Genomic DNA, 19,040 nt, shown 5'->3' on the forward strand with positions numbered 1-19,040 from the left:
TGTCAAATCCCTACCTTAAAAGAGAATGGTGTTGGCAAACCTACCCATAGTGAGCAATAGTACAGATTGTTTCAGACAACAGGCTGATCTGTGACGAGGATCATCAATAAGGAAAACCCTAGAAAGCATTTAATAAGGTGCATGCAAGAGGCTATTATCAAAATAGAATTTATGAGATTGGGGTAATGTATTAGCCTAGATTGAGAATGGGTTAATTTACTGAAAACCAAGAGCACAAAGAAATGGGACATTGCCTGTTTAGTAGATATTCATTCACAGAGCAACCTGTAAATCAGCTCTGTTCTTTCTAAACTGCATTAATGACTTAGATAATTACACAGCTATAGGGGATTCTTAAGATATATATTTTCGAATCAACCTGTTGAGAGATGTTATTACACACCTCTGGGGCAGGCGAGACTTGAACCCAGGCCTCCCGATTCAGAGGTAGGGACATTCGCTTTGCATTACTGTCTCATTGCCAAAACCTCAGGTACTGAAACAGTCCACGCTTGCACATTCAAAAACATTGCCATCATTGAACCCCATATCATTGCTACAGGGATCCATTATTGACCAGAATTAATTGAGTCAGCCATCTCACGACTGTAGTTACCAGAACCAGTTAGAGACAAGAAACTCTGAACTAACTCACCTCTTGGTTCCCCAAAGTTTGACCACCACCTGCAAAGTACATTTAAGGAGTGTAGTATGAATGAGTGCAACTCCAATAACACTGAGGACATTGAATGCTATCCATGACAAAGTGGACCACTTAATCAGCACCACCATGAACACCCTTTGCCAGGGAACATTGTCAGCATGCATGTGACCTGGCAAAATAAACCCCTGAAACTCACCAAGCATCTTCAACAACACCTTCCAAATCCACAACCATTATATTAAGAACAACACATTCATGGATACGCCAAAAACCTCTTCCACTTCACAGCACACAAACTTTGAACCAAAACACTCTTACTTCATTCAGGCTAGGTCAGACTGAGGAACTCCCTTCCAAACAGCACTGTGCATGCATCACATAGACTGCAGAAATTCAAGAAGCCAGTGCCCTATCACTTTCCTAAGAGCAATAAAGATTCTGGCCCTTTCAGAAATGCTCAAATGAATGGAACAATTGAGTGCTTCACTGAAAGCCTTTTGTGGGATTAACCTGCTGTGTTACTTCATCCAACCTATATATAACTGCAGATTCACAGTAGTGTGGCTTACTCTTGATTCTCTAAAAAAAACCTCACAAACCGTTAAGTTGTATCAAATCAATATACAAAACTCAAATAAGAACAGAACAGGATGGACCTTTCGGCATGAAGCTAGACACCAGGAATAATGAAAACACACCCTGCCCTGTCAACCCATAAATCCTTCTCGCTGACATGGGTACTTGTGCCAAAATTTAGACATTTATGCCCACATTGTTCAAACAAAAACCTCAGAAAGTTATATTGACCTTACAGCCAGTGCTGTAGGCTCTACCATCAGCATATGGACAAATAAACAACTTGTATGCAATATAACAAAGTGTGCAGCTGGATGAACACAGCAGGCCCAGCAGCATCTCAGGAACACAAAAGTTGACGTTTCAGGCCTAGACGCTTCATCAGAGAGGGGAATAGGGTGAAGGTTCTGGAATAAATAGGGAGAGAGGGGGAGGCGGACCGAAGATGGAGAGAAAAGAAGATAGGTCGAGAGGAGAGTATAGTTGGGGAGGTAGGGAGGGGATAGGTCAGTCCAGGGAAGACGGACAGGTCAAGGAGGCGGGATGAGGTAGTAGGTAGGAAATGGAGGTGCAGCTTGAGGTGGGAGGAAGGGATGGTTGAGAGGAAGAACAGGTTAGGGAAGCGGAGACAGGCTGGGCTGGTTTTGGGATGCAGTGGGGAGAGGGGACGAGCTGGGCTGGTTTAGGTATGCAGTGGGGGAAGGGGAGATTTTGAAGCTTGTGAAGTCCACATTGATACCATTGGGCTGCAGGGTTCCCAAGCGGAATATGAGCTGCTGTTCCTGCAACCTTTGGGTGGCATCATTGTGGCACTGCAGGAAGCCCATGATGGACATGTCGTCTGAGGAATGGGAGGGGGAGTTAAAATGGTTCGCGACTGGGAGGTGCAGTTATGTGTTGCGAGCCGATCGTAGGTGTTCTGCAAAGCGGTCCCCAAGCCTCCGCTTGGTTTCCCCAATGTAGAGGAGGCCACATCGGGTACAATGAATACATTATACCACATTGGCAGATGTGCAGGTGAACCTCTGCTTAATATGGAAAGTCATCTTGGGGCCTGGGATGGGGGTGAGGGAGGAGGTGTGGGGGCAAGCGTAGCACTTCCTGCGGTTACAGGGGAAGGTGCCGGGTATGGTGGAGTTGGAGGGGAGTGTGGAGCGGACAAGGGAGTCACGGAGAGAGTGGTCTCTCTGGAAGGCAGACAAGGGTGGGGATGGAAAAATGGCTTCGGTGGTGGGGTCGGATTGTGGATGGCGGAGGTGTTGGAGGATGATGCGTTGTATCCGGATGTTGGTGGGGTGGTATGTGAGAACGAGGGGGATCCTCTTGGGGCAATTGTGGCGAGGGCAGGGTGTGAGGGATGTGTTGTGAGAAATGTGGGAGACGCGGTCAAGGGCGTTCTCGATCACTGCGGGGGGAAAGTGGCGGTCCTTGAAGAACGTGGACATCTGGGATGTGCGGGAGTGGAATGCCTCATCCTGGGAGCAGATGCGGCAGAGGCGCAGGAATTGGGAATAGGGGATGGAATTTTTGCAGGAGAGTGGGTGGGAGGAGGTGTATTCTAGGTAGCTGTGGGAGTCAGTGGGCTTGACATGGATATCGGTTTCTAGCTGGTTACCTGAGATGGAGACTGAGAGGTCCAGGAAGGTGAGGGATGTGTTGGAGATGGCCCAGGTGAACCTGAGGTTGGGGTGGAAGGTGTTGGTGAAGTGGATGAACTGTTCGAGCTCCTCTGGAGAGCAAGAGGCGGCGCCGATACAGTCATCAATGTAACGGAGGAAGGTGTGGGGTTTGGGGCCTCTGTAGGTGCAGAAGAGGGACTGTTCCACATTACCTACAAAGAGGCCGGCATAGCTGGGGCCCATGCGGGTATCCGTGGCCACCCACTTTGTCTGCAGGAAGTGGGAGGAATCGAAAGAGAAGTTGTTGAGGGTGAGGACGAGTTCGGCTAGGCGGATGTGGGTGTCGGTGGAGGGGGATTGGTCGGGCCTGCGGGACAGGAAGAAGCGGAGGGCCTTAAGGCCATCTGCATGAGGAATACCGGTGTATAGGGACTGAGGAATACAGGTGTATAGGGACAACTTGCATGCAATGTCTTTCTTATTTCCAACAGTGGAACTGATTAATTGAGGGCTGCAAATTTTTTGGAAAACAGAATCTCGTGGTCACTGAACAATTGTAATGGTCTTACATCGGAAATGTTGGAATAATTCATCACCTGTCCAGAAAATAAATCGCAGAGCTTCAACAATTGTAACTTTCCCAGCCTCCACATTTTGAGCTGTAAATTGTTGCCTTTGAGTTTAGGCTGTTCTCACGACAGGTTTACTGAGGTGCATGGCCTATTCTGGAGCCTATTTCCATTCATTCTGATGATTTAGATTGAACATTCTCCAACCAAGTGTAGTAAAATTGCTTACCTGTAATTTTGTGCAAGTAAATATGTTTGTCGTTTTTAATTTCTCTTTGTATTTCAGTGGGATTTGGTGTGTAACGATGACTGGAAAATGCCATTTTCTATGTCAATATACTTCCTGGGAGTCCTGGTTGGTTCACTTGTTTCTGGAATGTTGTCAGATAGGTGAGTTATTTCCATTATTTAATGCTAATTATTGTTGTGTTATGCATCACAATTACTGTATCTTGAAGAAACACATCACATCAATATATGAAACATGCTCATTATGTCATCACTGTGTCATGGAATAGCACCTGAGACTGTAAAAGCTTGAGACTTCATCTTAATTGGTGTCACCTGATGGATGACACGATGATGACACCATGCTACTCTTCACAACCACAGAACAGAATGTCAACCCAGAAACTGAAGTGACTGTGCATATATTAGTGAACCATAATAAACCTTTGCTGAATCGTTAAATACCACATTACCCATGTCTACTTTTTATGTTGCAATGGATAACAGTAACAATGCCGTGTCAGCTAAAATATTCTACAAGAGGCAAAAGGCACATCAAGGTCCACTGTCGCATGCATCAATAAAGGAACAACTCCAAAATATTTGGAAACTGGATTAAAGATCAACTTAACAACAGCCGTGAACATCAAAGAATTCAAGCAATCAGCAGCATTTGTTACTGTGGATACTATAATAGCGAAAGCAAAAGGCAGACTAACTTCTTTCTGATTAAAATCAGAACTCTATCAAATGGTGAGAAATGTCCAACAGTGAAACTGCAAATACATCTCTGAAAGTCCAAATGCATCTCAGCTACTAGATTCCATTTTCTATTCTGTTCGTTACATCCCCCAATAACTCTGACAGGTTTGTCAAACAGGATGTCTCTTTCATAATAAAGTGTGGAGCTGGATGAACACAGCAGGCCAAGCAGCATCTTAAGAGCTCAAAAGCTGACATTTCGGGCCTAAACCCTTCATCAGAAAGTTGACTCGTCTATTCCAATTCTTGTTTTCTAAATTTCTACTTATCAACTCCTTTTGCAATAGATTCTAGCAATTTCCTGCAACTTCATTCTTGTCACCTCCTCAAAAAGTTCAATCAACTTGCTGAGACATGACCTTCCGCACACAAACTCATGCTGTCTACCACAAACAAGTCCATTCATTTCCAAATGTGAATACACCTGTCTTTCAGGATTCTTCACCAAAAGCTTCCCCACCCTGATGCCAGCCTCACCAGGCTGTATATATCTGGATTATTTCCATTTCCCTTCTTAAAAAAAGGAACAACACTAGCCATTCTCAAGTCCTCTAGAACTTCGCCTGAGGCCAGCAAGGATACAAAGAGACAAAAAAAAACTGCTGAAATCCAAGCTAAAAAAACAGGAAACTGACAGAACACAGCAAGCCTCACTTCCACCCCCACCTTCCCCTCCAAACACAATGAGGATAGTGTCCCCCTCCTCACTTTACACCCCACCAGTCTCTGCATCCAACATATCATTCTCAAACACATTCGCCAAATCCAATTAGACCCCACTACCTGGAACATCTTCCACTCCCCACCCCTCTCTGTCTTCCACAAAGACCATTCCTTCCACCACTCCTTAGTTCATGCCACACTCCTCATCAACCACTCCAACCTGCCCGGTACCTTCCCCTATAACCATAAAAGTTGTAACACCTGCCCATGCACCACCTCCCTCATCTGCATCCAGGGCCCAAAACAGTCCTTCCAAGTGAGATTTCACCTACATCTCCTCCAAATGAGTCTGTTGCATCTGACGCTCCCAATGTGGCCTTCTCTACGTCGGTGAGACCAAATGTAGAAACTCGGTGACCATTTTGCTGAGCATCTTCACCTGGCCCGTAATGGCCAACCTAACTGCCCATTTCAACTGCCCGTCTCACTCTCCCTCTGACATGTCCGTCCTCACCCTCCTCTAGTGTTACAGCAACTCAGAACGCAAATTTGAAGAACAACACCTTATGCCTGGGCACCCCGCAGTCGGGAGGACTCAACATTGAGTCCTGTAATTGCAAATAACTGTCCCATCTATTCCCCGGCTCCCTTTCCAGCCCCGCCTCCTCTCTTCAATTTGACATTCTGGCCCTCCCTTGCAGTCACCAAACGGATTCATTCCCTCCCATCAAGGGTCACACCTACCATCAGTGTCCACCTATCACCACCATTCTGCTACCACCCCTTCCCCCTACTTTATCTGCAACTCCTCCCATTCCAATATCCAGCCCTCAATAAGGGTAATACCTGAAACGTTGACTTCTCCTTTCCTCCACAGGATACAAAGAAATCTGTTAAGGCCCTGGATATTTCCTTCCTTGCCTCCCATGGTATCCTGGGATTGACCGTGTCTGGCCAGTGGATTTGTCTACCTTACTGTATTTCAAGATACCAACAATTCCCCTTCATTATGTGGACATGCCCAAAAGTATTCACGTGCCTTTTCCTAAACTCAACATCCCCTACATCCCTCTCTTTGGTGAATACCAATGTAAAAGACTTTATCCCCCTTTATCCTTGAGTGGGACTATGCTTTCCCCAGCTACCCCTTTTGCTCCTGATAAATGTATAAAATGCCTTAGGACTCTCTTTAACCCTGCTGGTCAGGGATATTTCCTAGCACCTCTTAACCCTCCTAATTCTCCATTTGAGCTCCTTCCTACGTTCTCTATATTCTTCAAGGACTCTGTCTGTTTATAGTTGCCTGGACCTTAGAGATGCTTCCTTTTAGTTTTGACTCAGCTGATAATTCATCTGTTATTCAATCTTGAATCCTGCCATTACCTACTTTCATTTTCACAGAAACATGCCTGTCCTGCATTCTAAACAACTGGTCCTTCAAACACTCCCAGATGTCAGATGTGAATTTAACATCAAACAGCTGCTCCCAATCCATATTCTCCGAATTTTGACTAATTCAGTTATAGTTGGCTTTCCTCAATTTAATACCGTCATCCGAGGTCCATGCTTATTTTTATCCATAAGTATCCAAAAACATACAGAATTATGGTCACTATTCCCAAAATGCTACCCCACTGAAACTTTGATAACCTTACCAGGCTCATTTCCCAATATCAGGTCCAATATGACCCCCCCTCCCTCATTGAACTAACTACACACTGTTTCAAAACACCCTCCTGGATACACCTAACAAATTGCTCCCTAATACTAATGGAGTCCCGGTCAATATGGGCAAAGTTAAAATCACCCACCAAAAGACCCTTGTTCTTTTCACATCTTTCCAGAATCTGACTACATATCTCTTGCTTTATCTTCTGCTGGCAGCTGGGAGGTCTGTAATACAATTACAGCATTGTAATTGCACCGTTTCTATTCCTGAGCTCTACCTATAATGCCACATGGCAAGATTCCTCTAGGATGTCCTCCCTTAACACAGCTATGATGAGCTCCCTAACCTGTAATGCAACTCCCCCACTTCTTTTGTTTCCTCCTCTGCCTTGTCTAAAACATTGATATCATGGAACATTAAGCATCCAATCCTATTCCTCTTTCAACCAAGTCTCTGAGATTGCAACAACATCACAATTGCATGCATTTATCCTGGCTCTAATTTCATCCATCTTACCTGTTATACTTCTCACATTGAAGCAAATAAAGTCTCAGCTTTCAGTTCCACTGAGCTCAGCAACCTCTCCCTGACTGCTGTTTCTCTCAGCTATATTTGCCTTAGTCTCAAGCCTTTCCCTAGTCTCTATACTAAGTTACCTGCTGCTCTGATTGGCACCCTACTGCCACACTAATTTAAACCTGAGTGGCACTAGCAAACCTTCCTGCCAGGATATTGGCGCCCCTCCAGTTTAGATGCAAAACATTCTTCTTGTATAGGTCCCAACTTTCCTGTAAGACATCCTAGTGGTCCACATATCTGAAGCCCTACCCTCGACACAAGTTCTGTTCCTAGCCTCAATGGCACGTAGCATATAGAGTAATCCTGAGATTACTACCCCGGAGGTTCTGCTTTTTAGTTTACACCCTCGCTCCCTGGTCTCCAGATAACATTCTGGACCCACATCTAAAGATTTTTGAGAAAATGGAGAGCTTGATTAGGAAGCTGATTTCCTTCCCCAGGTCAACCACCAACTGAAAAATAACATAATCTTCGAGGAAGCTGCAAACTGACAGTCATAATCCCAAGCAGAGGACTTGCAATAAATAAGCATTCCACCACAGTTCATGAAACGTTCAGGAAATGTCTTGTTAAAAAAAATGTTAATTTCCTACTGTTGACATATTTAAAAAATCCAGATACCCATAAACTTCCATAAAATTTAATAAATATGAAGGGTCTTCATAACAGAATACTGTCAACTATGTGAGAGAGATAATAGGAACTGTAGATGCTGGAGAATCCGAGATAACAAGGTGTGGAGCTGGATGAACACAGCAGGCCAAGCAGCATCTTTGGAGCAGGAAATGTTTTGGGAAGGGTCTCGGCCCGAAACGTCAGGTTTTGTGCTCCTAAGATGCTGCTTGGCCTGCTGTGTTCATCCAGCTCCACACCTTGTTATCATTGTCTATTATGTGTCTGTATGGATTTTTCCAAATGCATGACTTTGTATTTGTATAACTCCATACAGGAATTTATGTGCATTATTGTCAGTAAGTGTTCAAAACTTGTCAATATTTGAAACATCAATTAATTCTGTTTTACAGGTTTGGTAGAAAGGCAGTTCTGTTTGGGACCATGGCTGTACAGACTAGCTTCAATGTACTTCAAGTATTCTCATCATCTTGGGAAATATTCTGCCTGATTAACTTCCTTATAGGTATCGGACAAATCTCAAACTATGTGGCTGCTTTTGTTCTGGGTGAGTGTCTAAATCATTCTATAATACAATACAGCACAGGAACAGGCCCTCTGGCCCACCATGCCTTCACCAATTCCTAGCCCTTATTTGGACCTTCAAGTTATTGTCCATATGTGGTTTCTATCCCTCTGTCTGCCTCCCATTCACATGTCAATCAAGATACACCTTAAACATTGCTAACTGCTTGTTTCCACCACCTCCATTGGCAGTGTGCTCCAAGCACCCATCACCCTCTGTGTGAAAGATTTTCTTCACACTCCTCCCCTGAATTTCTCTCTCTCACCTTGAACCTGCGCCCTCTTGTAGCTGACCTTTACACCCTGGGAAAAAGCCACTGACTATCCACCCTACCTATGCCTCTCCTAATTTTGTAGACCTTTATCCAGCCACCCCTTAGCCTCTGACTTTCCAGTGAAAACAATCAAGAGTTTATCCAACTCTCCACATAACTGAAACCCTCCAGATCAGGCAACATCCTGGTAAATCTTCTCTGCACCCTTTCCAAAGCATCCACATCCTTCTGGGTCATTTAATAGCATGTAATATTCCAAACGCAGCCTGACTAAAGTTTTGTACGGCTCTAACATAACTTACCAACTTTTATATTTGATACCCTAGCCAATTAAGGCAAGCCTGCAGTATGCCTTCTTGACCACTTATTGACCTGTGTTGCCATTTTCAGGGATCTGTGGACCTTAATGCCCAGATCCCTCTAGATGTCAATGCTCCTAAGGTTTCTGGCATTTATTGTATAATTTTCACCTGAATTTGATCCTCCAAAATGTATCATTTTCCCTGATTAATCTGCACCTGCTGTTGCTCTAACCATATCTGCAATCTATCTGTATCCTGCTCTATCCTTTGACAATCCTCCTCAATATCTGCAATTCCACCATTTTTGGTGTCATCCATAAACCCACTAATCATACCACCCATATCTTCCTCCAGATCGTTTATATATATTTTACAAACAACAAAGATGGCAGCACTGATCCCTGTGGAACACCTCTAGTTTATTACCTTCATTACGAAAAACAACCTTCCACCCCTACTCTCTATACCAAGCCAGTTCTGTTATCCATATAGCCAGCTCACCCAGAATTCCATGAGACTCTACTCTTTATACTAGCCTGCCCTGAGCTACCTTATCAAATACCTTACTAAAGATCATATAGACAACATCCACTGCCTCTCCCTCATCAATCATTCTTGTCACATCCTCAAAATACTCAATCAGGTTAATGAGCCATGACCTTCCCTGCCCAAACCCATGCTGCCTATCACTAACAAGTCTATTCGCTTCCAAATGTGAACAAATCCTGTCTCTCAGTATTTTCTTCAACAGCTTCCCTACCACTGACACCAGGCTCACCAATCTGTAATACCTGGTTTATCTCTGTTTCCTTCTTGAGCAAAGGAACAACATTGGCCACTCTCCAGTCCTCCAGAACTACACCTGAGGCCAAAGAGGGTGCAAAGATATCTGTTAAGACCCCTACACTTTCCTCCCTCATCTCCCTGAGCCTGTCCTGGGATAGATCCCATCTGGTCCTCTACATTAATGTATTTCAAGACACCCAACACTTCCTCTTCATTATGCTGATCTGTCTGGGAGTATTCACACACCTTTTCCTAACCTCAACATCCATCTTGTCCCTCCCTTTATTGAATACCAATGTGAAGTACTCATTGAAGATCTCACCCATTTCCTCTGGCTTTACACAAAGCCTCTCTTTGTTATCCTTGAGTGAGCCTACTCTTTCCCTAGATATCCTCTTGCTCCGAATATATGGAGAAAATGCCTTGGCATACTCCTTAACTCTGCTGGCAAAATCCATTTCTTGGCCATTTTTAGCCCTTGCAAGTTTCCATTTGAGTTCCTTCCTATTTTTTCTATGTTCTTCAAGGACATTGTCTGTTTTTAATTGCCTAGACCTTAGATATGCTTCCTGTTTTTTTACTAAGTTGATAATTTCCCCTGTCCTCCAAAGTTCCTGAATCCCACAATTCCTGTCTTTCATTTTCACTGGAACATACCTGTTCTGCATTTTAATCAACTGTCTTTAAAAGGCTCCCACATGTCAAACAGCCACTCCCAATCCACGTTCTCCAATTCTTGCCTAATTCAGCTACTGTCACCCTTCTGCCAATTTAACACCTTCATCCGAGACCAAGATCTCAGAACATTACACTGCCACCTCTTTCACCCATATTTCTGTGATAATAACAGGGCTGTCATGATGGGTGATTTTAACTTCCCCTAGATAAGTATCCAAAAACACATGGAATTATGATCACTGTTCCCAAATTGCTCCCCAGCTGAAACTTTGATCACCTCACTGTGCTTAATATGGCCCCGTCCCTTGTTGGACTCTTAACGTACTGTTTCAGAACACCATCCTGAACACACCTAACCAATTGCCCCCCACTCAAAATCCGGGCACTAAGGGCTTTAAGTCAATAAGGGGGAAATTAAAATCACCAATCACAACAGCCCTGTTATTTTCACATCTTTCTAGAATCAAACTACATATCTTTTCCTCTAATTCCTGCTGGCAGCTGGGAAGTCTATTTTACAAACCTACCATTATAATTGCACCCTTCCTATTCCTGAGCTCTACCCATTATGCCACGCTGCAAGATCCCTCCCTCAACACACCAATGATGGGCTGTCAAGCCAGTAATGCAACACCCTCAACCTCTTTTGCTTCTTCCTCTGTTTTGTCTTAAACACCAAGATCTCAGAACATTACGCTGCCAACCTCTTTCAACCATGCTTCTGTGATAGCAACAACATCATAGTTGCATGCATTAATCCAAGGTCTAATTTAACCTGTTTTACCTGTTATACTAGATAATAAAATGTGAGGCTGGATGAACACAGCAGGCCAAGCGGCATCTCAGGAGCACAAAAGCTGACGTTTCGGGCCTAGACCCTTCATCAGAGAGGGGGATGGGGAGAGGGTTCTGGAATGAATAGGGAGAGAGGGGGAGGCGGACCGAAGATGGAGAGAAAAGAAGATAGGTGGAGAGAGTATAGGTGGGGAGGTAGGGAGTGGATAGGTCAGTCCAGGGAAGACGGACAGGTCAAGGAGGTGGGATGAGGTTAGTAGGTAGATGGGGGTGCGGCTTGGGGTGGGAGGAAGGGATGGGTGAGAGGAAGAACAGGTTAGGGAGGCAGAGACAGGTTGGACTGGTTTTGGGATGCAGTGGGCGGAGGGGAAGAGCTGGGCTGGTTGTGTGGCGCAGTGGGGGGAGGGGATGAACTGGGCTGGTTTAGGGATGTGGTGGGGGAAGGGGAGATTTTGAAACTGGTGAAGTCCACATTGATACCATTGGGCTGCAGGGTTCCCAGGCGGAATATGAGTTGCTGTTGCTGCAACCTTCGGGTGGCATCATTGTGGCACTGCAGGAGGCCCATGATGGACATGTCATCGAAAGAATGGGAGGGGGAGTTAAAATGGTTTGCGACTGGGAGGTGCAGTAGTTTGTTGCGAACTGAGTGGAGGTGTTCTGCAAAGCGGTCCCCAAGCCTCCGCTTGGTTTACCTGATGCCTTACCTGTTATACTTCTTGCATTGGATCAAACACATTCCAAGCCTGCAATTCCGCTGAGCTCAGCAAACTCTCCCTCATTGCTCTACCACTTAGCTATATTTTCCCAAGCCTCAAGGTCTTCTCCAAGTCGGTATATTTACTTGCTGCTCCAGTTCCCGGTCTTGTTAAGAGGTTCCAAATTTTGCTCATTTCCATATTGGAACGTATCACAGTCAGCACAGCATAAATCAGTCACTCAACACAAAAATGTTAGCACATTCACAATATTTAGCTGTGGGTGGGGACAACAGAACACTGAAATATGGTGGTTGAGTCAATTGGTACATACCTCGCAGTATCTTATAATCAACAGCATAGTCACCAAAGGCTCTTGAAGCATCTGCACAGCAAGGCATGTATAACTGTCAGCAATGCAAGATCTATATTTAATATAACAGATGTTGATAATCTCCAAAGTCAATGTGTCAGAAGCATACTATTCCAAAACAGAATATTTCTTACAAGGGAGTCTATATATAACAGACAAGAGTCTCAAAAGTTCAAAATATAATTCTCATCCTTTACTTCAGTTCAGAGGTTTTGGTAAGTGAAATATATTTATAGTGCAAGTGAAATATATTTATAGTGCAATTTATAGTGCACTATTGAAAACTATAATGTTATTAAAATGTCAAACCTCAAACTAGATCCCTTTCTCTTTAGATTTCAGGATTCAGCAACCTCGGTAGATGAGAGATGTCTTAAGTTTAGTAAAAAAGAAAAGGGAGGTCTCTGCAAGGTTTAGGAATCAGAAATCAAACAAGGCCTGTGAGGAATATAAAGGAAGCAGGAAAGAACTTAAAGAAATAATTAGGAGAACTAGAAGGGGCCATGAAATATCCTAGGCAAGTAGGATTAAGGAGAATCCAAAGGCATTTTACACTTACATTAGGAACAAAAGGGTCATGACGAGAAGGATAGGTCCAATCAAGGAAAAAAGAGGGAGTTTATATATGGAACCAGAGGAAGTGGGTGAGGTTCTTAATGAGTACTTCGCATCAGTATTCACTAAGGAGAAAGAAATGGATGATGATAAGTTTAGAGAGGGGTTTGTTAATGCTCTGGGGAAAATCAATATTTAGAAAGGAGAGATGTTCAGTGGCATGAAGAAGGTCGGAAAGTTCACAGAACTCTGAAGGACGCCAGGGAAGAGATCGCTAAGATCTTAACAGAAATCACTGTAATCTCTTTAGCCACAGGCAAGGTTCCAAAAGACTGAAGAATAACCAATGTTGTACCTTTGTTGAAAAACAACAATAGGGATAATCCATGATATTATAAGCCAGTGAGCCTTATATCAGTGGTAGCGAAATTATTGGAGAAGATTCTTAGGGATAGGATTTACTTGTATTTGGAGAAGAATAGACTTATTGGGACAGTCAGCATGGCAGTATGTGGGGAAAGGATTGTCTCACAAACTTGATTGAGTCTTTTTGAGTGAGTGCCAAAGATAATTGATGAGGATAAGACAGTGGACATTATCTACATGGAACTTGCTAAAGCATTTGACAAGATCCCTCACGTTAGCTCGTCTAGAAGATCTCTGGTGAGCTGGCAAGTTGGATACAAATTGTCTTGGCTGTAGAAGACAGCAGATAGTTGTGGAGGGATGTTTTTCTGATTGGAGGTCTGTAGTTAGTGGTGTTCCACAAGGATCAGCACTGGGACCTCTGTTGTTTGTATTATATGTAAATAATTTAAATGAATGTATCAATGGTCTGATTATTAAGTCTGCAGATTACAAATATTTGTTGGACTTGTGGAGAGTGCAGTAGGTTATCAAAGGATGCAGCAGGATATGGATCAGCTGGAAAGTTGGGTGAAGCATTTTGGGAACTCAAATGCAAGAGGAAAGGATATTGTACATGGCTGTACCTTAGGAGTATTAAATTGCAGAGGGATCTTGGGGTACAAATCCATAGCTCCCTGAAAGTGGCAACACAAGTTGATAGGGAAGGCATACAGCATGCTTGCCTTAATTAGTCAGGGAATTGGTTATAAAAATTGGCACATCATGCTGCAACTGTATAAGACTTTGGTCAGGCTGTGTTAAAAGTGCTGTGTGCAGCACTGGTCACCACATTACTGGAAGATTGTTAAGGCTTTGGAGAGAGTGCAAAAGAGGTTTTTCAGAATGTTGCCTGGATTGGAGTATATTACATATAAGGAGGGGTTGGACAAACTTGGATGTTTTTTTCACTGGAGCGTTAGAAGCTGAGGGGTGATCTGATAAAAATATGTAAAATTATGAGGGGCATGGATATAGTATATAGTCTAACTCTCTTTCCTGTGGTAAAAGTAACAAATACTCACACCCATAGGTTTAAGGTGAGGGAGGTGGAAGTTCGAAAAAGATGCATGAAAAATGTTTTTTATACAGAGAGGAGTAGGTGCATGGAACATGCAGCCAGGGGAAGTGGTAGAGCAGAAACAATAGCATGGTTTAAGAGGCATTTTGACAGACGCATGAATAGGCAGAGAATAGAGGGCTATGGACTATGCAGGCAAATGGATTTGTTTAGAATGGTATTATGGTCAGCATAGACATGGTGGGCCAATGAACCTGTTCCTGTGCTGCACTGTTCTATGCTCTATACTCTAAGTGAATTAGAGTCTAATACAAAAATAAACATGAATGAGCAATCAATTTTCATATTGAACAATAATTCTGAACTGTTTTCAGTTATCACAATGTTAGAGCAACATAGGAGTCTCAAGAGATTATGAAGTGGCATGAATTGCACAGAATTACATAGAATTCAAACTAGACCTTTAACATTGCAATAATCACTCATAACACCTATAAGAAATTCAGGCGTCCAGAGAGTGGTTAGAATGTGGAATTTTTTATCACACAGAATACTGAGGCAATAATGTGGATGCTTTTAGACAAAGCCCACTAAGTGAATGTCAGTTACGGATTTGGAAGCATGGATGCTTCTAAACTATAGGATTTTGTATTCAAGTTCCATTCCAAGGATTAAGCACAAAACTCTTGGCCAATATTCCAGCACAGTACTGAGGGACCCTTGCCCTGTCATCTTTGGGGGGAGATGTTTAACTGAGGCCTAGCTTGCCCACTTGAGTGGATAGAAAGACCTTGTGACATTATTTCTAAGAAGAGCAGGGGAAACACCTCCAGCGCCCTGGCCAATAATTATCCCTGCATAAACCTTGCAAGAAACATAGGATGTAGGCATTTTCAAATGACTGTATTTCAAATTACTGTTAAATACCAATTAGTTCCTGTGCTTCCTACTTTGTGACAGAAAAATCAACTTTGTTTTCACTTTGGGGTGTCTTGTAGTCATGAAGTCCCTGTAAACATTCAAGTCTTTATTTTTTATGAGACAAAGTGCATGTCAAAATGCCTTTGAAAATAAATACTGGTTCGCCTGCCAAAGTCATGCCATAGTAATTTGCTTTCATTTCAATCTATAGCAGCCATTAAACACGGTACATAAAATATAGTGTCAGCAGTGAAGGTGAGCTTGTGTGAATTTTCAGAACTGCAAGCAAACGAGCCACTGGAAAAAAAGGCAAGAATTAAAATGGCAGTGTCCAGCATTGAAATGCTGAGTGAGTTAGAATGGCTGTGAATTTGTCACTCCCTGCTGCTGTGAAAATGAAAGGAGATGTGTGATATAATTGACATATTTTCCAACCCCAGTGATGAAGCTATGATATACCTACAGAACTAGATAAGAAGCTCAGAAATTGAGAGTAACAATCCTGGTTTCGGTGCTAGGAAAAGAGTGCTACAAGCTATAACACAGTCTAAACCTCACTGTCGAGCAGAACGTAGACAAGAGAAAGGTGGAAAGCTTTGAAGGCATTCTTTCTGGTCCATGTCAGTTTTACTCATGAATAGTATGTGTTCAGGATCAAAGCTCTGTGACAGAGGAAATCTACTGATCAGCATGTGATGGAGTTGAAAGATCTAGCTGTTACCCATGAGCTGAGACAATCAAAAGATGATGTTATCAGCGATATGATTGCCTTAGGAATAAAAGATCCTGTATCAGAGCACATCCATAGGAGGAGTAGAAATATGCCGTCAAGAAATCGATTGGCACGTGCAGAAGCCCTGAGGTTGTCAATCATCAGGTGCAGTATTTTAATGGGAGAACAGATGAGGTTTGCATTGTACTGAGAGACATTCCAGGACAAGCGGTTTATAAAATCATGAGGGGCATGGATAGAGTAAATAGACAAGGATTTTTCCCTGGGTTGGGGGAGTCTAAAACTAGAGGGCATAGGTTTAAGGTGAGAGGGGAAAGATTTAAAATGGACAAAAGGAGCAAATTTTTCACACAGAGGGGCATGTATAGAATGAGCTGCCAGTGGAGGTGGTGGAGGCTGGTACAATTACATTTAAGAGGCATCTGGATGCATATATTATTAGGAAGGGTTTAGAGGGATATAGGCCAAATGCTGGCAAATAGGACTACGATTATTTAGGGCATCCGGGTAGCATGGGCGAGTTGGACCAGAGGGTCTATTTCCATGCTGTATATCTCAATGACTGTATGACTCTAAGACAAACGAGAGCAAAATAATGAAGTAAAGGGAAAACTAAGTTTCAGAAGGGCCAGCAGGTAGGTCAGGGCTAGAGGTCAGGATATAAATATTGTAGAGGACATCATAGACATAAGAAAAGTAAGTGTATATGAGCAAAGAGAACAGTGCTATAACTGCAAGAAGTTGAATCATATTGCATGTGTGTGCTTAGTGAGGAAGAAACAAAGTAAGCCTATAAAGATTGCTTTTGGAAAAATAGAATCTGCACAATGTAGAAACAGGCCTTTTGGCCCAACAAGTCCACACCAACCCTTGGAGCATCCTACACCTCTATAACCCACACGTCCCTGAGCACTATGGGCCAACCCACCTAACCTGCACGCCTTTGGACTGTGGAAGGAAACCCATGTAAACATGGGAGAACATGCAAACTCCACACAGACAGCTGCCTGAGAGTGGAATTGAACCCAGGTCCCTCACACTGTGCAGCAGCAGCACTGACCACTGAGCCACCATGCCACACCATCAACTGCTTGCTCATTCAGTTCTCATACTGCTGGGTACAGCAACTCTCCCAGGCCAGTAGCCCTGCTAAATAGGAAAAAATGCAAGTTAATCAATTCGTCAAACACATCTTAAAATATAAAGTTAGCAATTATTTCCACAGAAATGTTTCTTCCCCTCCACACTGATGCTAACTGAAGCCGGTGTCAAAGAGGTAACCACCAGCGCTACAATGGCTCATGGGCCAGTATTTTTAGCCAGAAAACCCTGCAGATTTTCAATCAAAAATAATTCACTTTACATTATGAAGCATCATCAAGTTTAAAGGTGCTAAATGGTTTGAACGATGGCATCAGTAGGAGAGCATCAAGTGAATATGAAATGTCAGAGAAACACTGGTGCTTAATGTAACACCATGAGTTTTGTGGAATTCACAGAAGTAGTTCAAGATAACGACACAAAAATTAACAAGTTAAAATTACGGTAAATATGTACAAAAATTGTACACATCTTTTATTTTGCTTTATTTGGACTGTGAAGCAAATGGGACAAATGGACAGTGGAAGGAATAGCCACACATTTAAAAATGGGTTACTGAAATCATTGTGAATTGTTATTATACTGTTGCTTTCTTCAACTAGTGGGGCATGAAATCTAAAATGCCACCATGCTGGGAATGTTTGTGTGCAGAATAAGCTTCACTCAGTGACAGATTGCACATTGGTTTGTGCAGTTGAGATTAATTCAGGATGCCAGAAGTCATCAGCATGACAATAAATCTCTGTAGGGCACCTGGGCAGGTGAACAGCATGTGTGTTTACAATACAGGAAAAGAAACCACCCAAGCTGCAGACTCTCTCTCCCTCTCTCTCTCTATGTATTGAAGCAACCTAAAATCTGGATGTTAGCTAAAACAAAACCAAAGGAACTGCGGATGCTGGAAATCAAAAAAAAGAAACAGGAACAGAAATTGCTAGAAAAACTCAGCAGGTCTAGCAGCATCTTTGGAGAGAGATCACAGTTAACTTTTCAGGTCCATTGATTCTTCGTCAGAACTGATGTTAGCTCAGAAAATGAGATAACAAGGTTTAGAGCTGGATGAACACAGTAGGCCAAGCAGCATCAGAGGAGCAGGAAAGCTGACATTTTGGGCCTAGACCCTTCTTCAGAAATGGGGAAGGGAAAGGGGTTCTGAAATAAATAGGGAGCGAGGGGGAGGCGGACAGAAGATGGATGAAGGAAAAGATAGGTGGAGAGGAGACAGACAGGTCAAAGAGGCGGGGATGGAACCAGCAAAGGTAAGTGTAGCTAGAGAGTTAGGGAGGAGATAGGCCAGTCTAGGGAGCACGGACAGGTCAAGGGGGCAGGAAGAGGTTAGTAGGTAGGAAATGGGGATGTGGGCTTGAGGTGGGAGAAGGGGATAGGTGGGAGAAAGGACAGATTAGGGAGGCGGGGACAAGCTGGGCTGGTTTTGGGATGTGGAAGGGGAGGGGAGATTTTGAAGCTTGTGAAGTCCACATTGATACCATTGAGCTGCAGGGTTCCCAAGCGGAATATGAGGTGCTGTTCCTGCAACCTTCAGGTGGCATCATTGTAGCACTACAGGAGGTCCAGGATAGACATGTTGTCTGAGGAATGGGAGGGGTGTTGAAATTGTTTGCGACTGGGAGGTGCAGTTGTTTAGTGCGAACTGAGCATAGATATTCTGTGAAGCCTACGACTGGTTTCTCCGATGTAGAGGAGGCCACAACAGGAACAGTGGATACAGTATACCATGTTAGCGGATGTGCAGGTGAACATCTGCTTGATGTGGAAAGTCTCCTTGGGGCCTGGGATGGAGGTGAGGGGGGAGGTGTAGGGGCAGGTGTAGCACTTCCTGTGGTTGCAGGGAAATGTGCCGGGTGTTGTGG

At 43.5% G+C, this 19,040-nt stretch overlaps 1 protein-coding gene across 7 annotated transcripts in view; it reads left to right on the forward strand.

The window, feature by feature from the left end:
• Positions 1 to 19,040, forward strand: part of LOC125458528 (organic cation/carnitine transporter 2-like) — a 113,798-nt gene that overhangs the window by 23,832 nt on the left and 70,926 nt on the right. For all 7 annotated transcript variants that reach the window (XR_009446610.1, XM_059650622.1, XM_059650626.1 and 4 more), the window contains exons 2-3: positions 3,715 to 3,818; positions 8,355 to 8,509. Coding sequence is in view for 6 of the 7 variants with exons in the window: in XM_059650622.1 (XP_059506605.1) it covers positions 3,715 to 3,818; positions 8,355 to 8,509 (259 nt within the window). In the remaining variant the exon portion in view is untranslated. The remainder of the gene's footprint in view (positions 1 to 3,714; positions 3,819 to 8,354; positions 8,510 to 19,040) is intronic.

The sequence above is a fragment of the Stegostoma tigrinum genome, chromosome 13, assembly GCF_030684315.1.
Source record: "Stegostoma tigrinum isolate sSteTig4 chromosome 13, sSteTig4.hap1, whole genome shotgun sequence".
NCBI classification, from domain to species: domain Eukaryota; kingdom Metazoa; phylum Chordata; class Chondrichthyes; order Orectolobiformes; family Stegostomatidae; genus Stegostoma; species Stegostoma tigrinum.